The following is a 6,242-nucleotide window of genomic DNA, read 5'->3' as shown; positions in this document are numbered from 1 at the left end:
CAATCTCAGGTCACTACAACCTCCACCTCGTGGATTCAAGCAGTTTTCGTGCCTCAGCCTCCCAAGTAGCAGGGACTACAGGTGGTATGCACCACTGCACCCGGTTAATTTTTGCATTTTTAGTAGAGACAGGGTTTCGCCATGGTGGCCAGGCTTGTCTTGAACTCCTGGCCTCAAGTGATCCACCTACCTTGGCCTCCCAATGTGCTAGGATTACAGGCGTGAACTACGATGCCTGGCCCATCATTTTAAATAGTTAATTTAATATTCACTGCTAATTAATGACAATCAGAAAATCTGTTGTATGGCTGGGCACAGTGGCCCACTCCTGTAATCCCAGCACTTTGTGATGCTGAGGAAGGAGTATTGCTCGAGGCCAGGAGCTCAAGACCAGCCTGGGCAACATGGTGAGACCCTGTATGTACAAAAAATACAAAAATTAGCCAGGTGTGGTGGAGCGTGCCTATAGTCATAGCTACTCAGGAGGCTGACGCAGGAGGATCACTGGAGCCCAGGACTTCAAGGCTGCAGTGAGCTATGGAATGCCACTGTACTTCAACCTGGGTGACAGAGGGAGACCCTGTCTCTTTAAAAAAAAAAAAAGAAAAAAGAAAATAATGTTGTCAGACATCTATGTTTTTGTTAAATATTATTGATTGCCCTATAAATATGGCAACCATAAGTTCTGAATTTCCAAGATAGTCCTGGTTTCAAATGTGTCATGTTGCCCCTAAAAATGAAAAAGCCTAGTATTGCAGTGCCTATACTACTTAGCTAGATATTTTCTTACATCAAAAGAAATGAAAAACAATTGATTGATTGATTGATTGATTGATTTTTTTTGAGACAGAGTCTTGCTATCTCACCCAGGCTGGAATGCAGTGGCGTGATCTTGGCTCACTGCAACGTCCGCCTCCCAGGTTCAAGCAATTCTCTGCCTCAGCCTCCCAAGTTAGCTGGGATTACAGGTGCCCGCCATCACGCCCGGCTAATTTTTGTATTTTTAGTAGAGACAGGGTTTCATCATCTTGGCCAGGCTAGTCTTGAACTCCTGACCTCGTGATCCACCTGCCTCAGCCTCCCAAAGTGCTGGGATTATAGGCGTGAGCCACCGCACCTGGCTTTTTTTTTTTTTTTTGAGACAGAATCTCACTCTGTTGCCCAGGCTGGAGTGCAGTGGATTACAGGCATGAACCACCATGCCTGGCTGAAAAAAATATTAATATTAATTTTTTTATTTGGAGAATATGGCCACTGTAAAGTCTTTTTACTCAGTGATCAGTTATTCCACTTTGCATATAAATTTTATCTTTGTAGGCCGGGTGTGGTGGCTCACCTCTGTAATCCCAGCACTTTGGGAGGCCAAGGCAGGTGGATCCCTTAAGGTCAGGAGTTCGAGACCAGCCTGGCCAACATGGTGAAACCCCGTCTCTACTAAAAATACAAAAATTAGTTGGGTGTGGTGGCATTTGTCTGTAATCTTAGCTACTTGGGAGGCAGGGAGAATTGCTTGAACTTGGAGGTGGAGGCTGTAGTGAGCCGAGATCGCACCACTAAACTCCAGCCTGGTCAACAGAGTGAAACCCTGTCTCAAAAAATAAAATAAATTTCATCTTTGCCACACATTGAAATTGCCAGCTGTGTATCAGTATATATCTAATTTAAAGTTTTATTTATTTTTAATGTTACTCAAGCAAAAAACTATGAATGGCATTTTAGATTGACAATATTTAGCTTTTTCTGAGCAACTGGATGTGATTTATACAGGAAAAAAGGGATAAACATAAGTTTTCTTTAAGGTCTTTGTTCTCAATGACTGATACTAAAATAAACTTTTTGTAGTCTTGGACAGTAAAGCACCAAAACCAGAAGACATTGATGAGGAGGATGATGATGTTCCAGGTAAGTGACATTTCCTTAGACTTAAGATTTTAAGCATCCTGTTTATCTCCTTTCAGTCACTGCATAAATGACTTTTAGGTTTGTGTTGATTGTAAGTTCATGAATTTAAGTTGATTCACAATAATATGGATAGGATCCAATGTAAAACAATGCAAGCCCCCACCTTAGAATCAGAAATTGTCACACAAAGCTCTGCTGCCTGGATTTATTAAATTGAAATCACTGTGATTATAAATCTGCATAGCTATTGTTATAACATTTCTGTGTGAATTATAATTGACATATGAATTCACCTCAGTAGTTTGCATAGACAAAAAAAAGATGAACATTTCCTTAGGATTACTGTCCTAAGCAGATAATTAAATCATTGTTAGTAACATGCCACCAGTTCATTTCTGCCTCCTTACGTTTTCAGGCTAATTCTAGTTGTACTAATTTTATTTTTATTAGGGTTAGAAGTTAGGTGTTCCATTTACCTCTTTCTCCTTTTTTGTATTCTTTGATTCATATGCTTTGTTTTTCTTTTTCAGATCTTGTAGAAAATTTTGATGAGGCATCAAAGAATGAAGCTAACTAAAAGTTTGGTTTTTGGAAGCTGGCATGGACTAGATTTAACAAATCAGCTATGTGGTTCCAAAGTTTTACAGACACAGAGAACATCACCTGTTACTAGTTCAGTAATATAAATATTTTGTATATTAATAATGCTGTTTGTTCAGCATTTTTCGGTCATTTGATTTTGCATTTTGCACTTCCTCCCAGGATATTTTTTTGGTCAAAATATGAAGTATTGGTGCAGTTTGAGGGTGTTTTGTTTTTTTGATTCCTGGTTTTTTTGTTTTTTGTTTGGGGTATTTTTGGTGTATGTATGTTTATGTATGTGTGTGGGTATGTGTGTATACAGTGGAGAGCAAATTGGAAAACATTTCTATTTATCCTCCTCCCTCCCCAGTAGAAATAAAAAAAAAATCTTTACATTTGTTACTTTTCTTTTCCCCCATAAGGCACAGAATTAATGGAAATTGAGTGTCTTGGATTTCAGATCTGAAGAGATTTTTACCATTAGTGGTTTGATTTTAATTTGCTTGGTTAACTATCATATTTTTCATATACTTCTCTGGGTTTAAAATGTCTTGGAGGTATTTTGCCACTGGCTTCATGCTGGAGTAATGGGTAACGTATCTTTGGTATGGTTACCTTAGATTCACTTACCTAGTCAGACCCAGAAGAACTTCTTTTACTAGCTTGCTTCCTAAATGCCTTTTTCCCTCTCCTTTTGGTCTCCAAATGGCCTGGTCAGCTTTTGGTAATATTCTTCCTCATCTTCCACCTAGCTTGAGAAGGATGTTCTCCATATAGAGTTAAGCGAGTGCCTAATCCCTCCTTTTGTAAGATTTTGTTCCCTCATCTTGAGGAACAACAACTTCATCTTCAACTTTTTATTTCCCCCCAATTTTACAGTTCGGTAGATTTCAAACTGGAATAGCTAGCATGTGCTTGCTAAATAATTTTATGCCAGCCTTATCCTGTATCCTAGCTGTTCTTAATAGCAGGTACAAAAATGCCTCTTTTTCAGCAAGGTTGAAATTGGGAATGTCCTTTTGAATCAGAAGAAAATAGGCCATAGACTCATCCCCCAGCACAAATGGGCATTCTATGAAATGGTACTGGCCCTAGGAGGATTTCCTCAACCACTCTCCTACTCTTGGCCTTGAACCTACCTCTGGGTTGGATCTTACTATTGTAGCTGCTCACTATACCCTCCTGCATGCTTAGAATAATGCTTTGGGGGGAGCACTGGTAAAACACAGTATTTATTTTTTTACCTCCTTTAAGAGGACTTGGAGGTAAGTTGCATTCATTCACTCAAGTTTCACTCTTGCTGTCTAATAGAAGCTTACGTTTTGCTATATCAGCATTTGTTACAGCCAATATTTAAGGATAAAGTTTAGAAAATATATCATTTCCTGGCCCATCATCAAACTAATACAGCTTAACCTTGCAGCTGCCAACTTTTGTGTCAAGCTGGATATCTTTATTTGATATCTAAGGTGCAAGACCAACAATATATTAAGAGATCTATAGACATGAAGGCAAAGCTCTTGTATTTTTTTTCATCCAAACACCTCAATTTATTTTATAAATTTGTTCATTTTTCCTGTTATGTTTTATATAATATATGGACTAAACAAAATAAAATAACAGTACAAAAGAGGAGACTATTTCCTCTTGTGCTTTTCTTGATGTTGTGTACAGAATTTCCTTTTATATTATTCCTCCACTCTCCACCTGTAAATGAATGTTAGTACAGTAATTGTTTGAAATAATGCCTCATCCAGTGTTAGATCAGTAGCTCTACATGATCTATACAGTCCAGAATTCTTTCTCTAATTGTCCCAAAGGAGGACATTGTGGAGGCAGAGTTAGGGGGACCACTTCTAGTGGTTAGGGACAGATAAATAATAGGCAGTATAGCGCATGAAAGAAAACACACACTTGGAAGCCAGGAGACTTGTGTCCTAGTCAAAATTCTGGCATTAATTATGTGACCTTGGACAGGCCTTCTAACTACTCTGAAATTTATCAGTCAAAATAAGATGTTTCTTTTTTTTTTTTTGAGACAAGGATTTGCTCTTGTTGCCCAGGCTGGAAAGCAGTGTTGCAGTCTTGGCTGACTGCAACCTCCACCTCCCAGATTCAAGTGATTCTCAGCCTCCAGAGTAGCTGGGATTTTTTTTTTTTTTTTTTTTTTTTAAGTAAAAATGGGGTTTTACCATGTTGCTCCAGGCTGGTCTTGAACTCCTGACCTCAGGTGATCCATTTGCCTCAGCCTCCCAAAGTGCTAGGATTACAGGCGTGAGCCACTGCGCCCAGCCCAAATGAGATGTTTCTAAATCTAAAGTTTCTTCTGCTTCTGCATTTCTGTGGATCTCATTTGAAATTTTTCAAGGAAGGGATTTTATCGTTTGTTCAGAGATGGCTTTATTTTTATTAATACCCATAAAACGTTTGTGTATTTGCTTCTTCCTCTTTCTCCTTTTGATCACATTTTAGCTGCTCATCTAGAGGATCTCTGGCCAGTATTCCTTTTTATTGTATTGATAACAATTCTTAATGGCTGGCCTCTCTTGTGTACAATGAGCCAATATTCTTTTTTGTTCTATATTTTTGTATCTTCCCCTTTCCTGAATAAAGCATGTTTAGAGTCTCAAAGAAATCCTCTCCACAAAGACATGTTCCTCCCTCCAGTGTGGATAGACACAGGGTAAGAGTTTGGATGAAACTTTTGTAAATAGTGTTCTTGGCATAAATATGAATTAAATAGTTTTTTTATATTTAAAGAACTCGTTAAATATGTGCTTCTTACTAAGGTTAGGTATTTTTTGCCAAGATAACAACGATAAAAGCATTTTGTGGGAGAAATTGACCTTAAAATTTCAGGATAATTCAAGAAATGTCTGCAGAAAATTGATTTATGATCTTAATTTTTGTATTAGTCCTTTGAGGTTTTTTTGTTTGTTTGTTTTTTGTAAAGCTCCTCATCTGTTTTGGACAAGTCCAAAGTAAATGGTTGGGCTCTTATATCTGTTTCACCCTTATTTTTCCTATTAAGTAATGGTTTAAGAATATATCAAGCACCGTAATTTGTTATTAAGTAGCTAGTGCTTACAGGATTCCATTAAATTCACTTTAATAAGTCTATGAAGTTCTTATGAAAAACTTGTATCAGGGATGTGTTTGATTTGTTTCTTTGTTTAATTCAGTGTTTAACCCTAGGTATGCTATATACCCATAAATAAGATACCGTTGTAAGAGATAGTATGGTTTGGTGGGAAAAGCACAAGTTTTTAGATAGAGATCAATTCTGCTATCTACCATTATGTTGTAACCTTTCTGACAGGGCTGCTGTCGTGCACGACTTTGGGAGCCATCATTTATTTTTGTGGTGTTCCAGAAGGTGTCATTTTCATAAACCACAGTGTGAATAGTGCCCCCTGTTAATAATGCAATGATGGCCTTGCTCTCTGAGCCTCAGTTTTATCTATAAAATGGTACCTAGAAGAGTCAAATGATTTCTTAGAATCCCCTAAATTATTAAGGTGAAGGTGAAAGATGATTAAAGCGTGTTATCTCCTAAGCTATGGCTTAGGAGATTTTCCGAAGCTCACAGTTCTAGGCACAGAAAGTCTCCATTCTGCACTGCATTTCAACCTGTATTGAGCAACACTCCAGTTCAGCCTGTGTTGCTCTGCTACATAGAGTTTGCCTGGATTATTATAGCTTTCTTAATAATTTTGTTTATGATCCACTCTCTCCAGCCCACTACACAGCAGCCAGCT

General features: G+C 38.0%; 1 protein-coding gene and 1 long non-coding RNA gene across 10 annotated transcripts in view; both read left to right on the top strand.

The window, feature by feature from the left end:
* The window catches only part of BTF3L4 (basic transcription factor 3 like 4), a 31,568-nt gene extending 27,453 nt beyond the window's left edge, over positions 1–4,115 (top strand). For 8 of the 9 annotated variants that reach the window (XM_028844736.2, XM_077993142.1, XM_077993145.1 and 5 more), the window contains 2 exons: positions 1,843–1,902; positions 2,433–4,114. In XM_028844736.2, the coding sequence (XP_028700569.1) occupies positions 1,843–1,902; positions 2,433–2,479 (107 nt within the window). In that variant the 3' untranslated portion in view covers positions 2,480–4,114. 9 annotated transcript variants of the gene reach the window in all.
* Positions 72–797, top strand: LOC144333399 (uncharacterized). Its single transcript, XR_013402022.1, has 2 exons — positions 72–133; positions 381–797. It is a non-coding gene; the product is annotated as an uncharacterized LOC144333399 (long non-coding RNA).
* Positions 4,116–6,242: the final 2,127 nt, after the last annotated feature.

This window comes from Macaca mulatta, chromosome 1, assembly GCF_049350105.2.
Source record: "Macaca mulatta isolate MMU2019108-1 chromosome 1, T2T-MMU8v2.0, whole genome shotgun sequence".
NCBI lineage: Eukaryota > Metazoa > Chordata > Mammalia > Primates > Cercopithecidae > Macaca > Macaca mulatta.
Note: the sequence above shows the minus strand (reverse complement) of the source record. Positions and strands in the feature narration are given on the sequence as shown.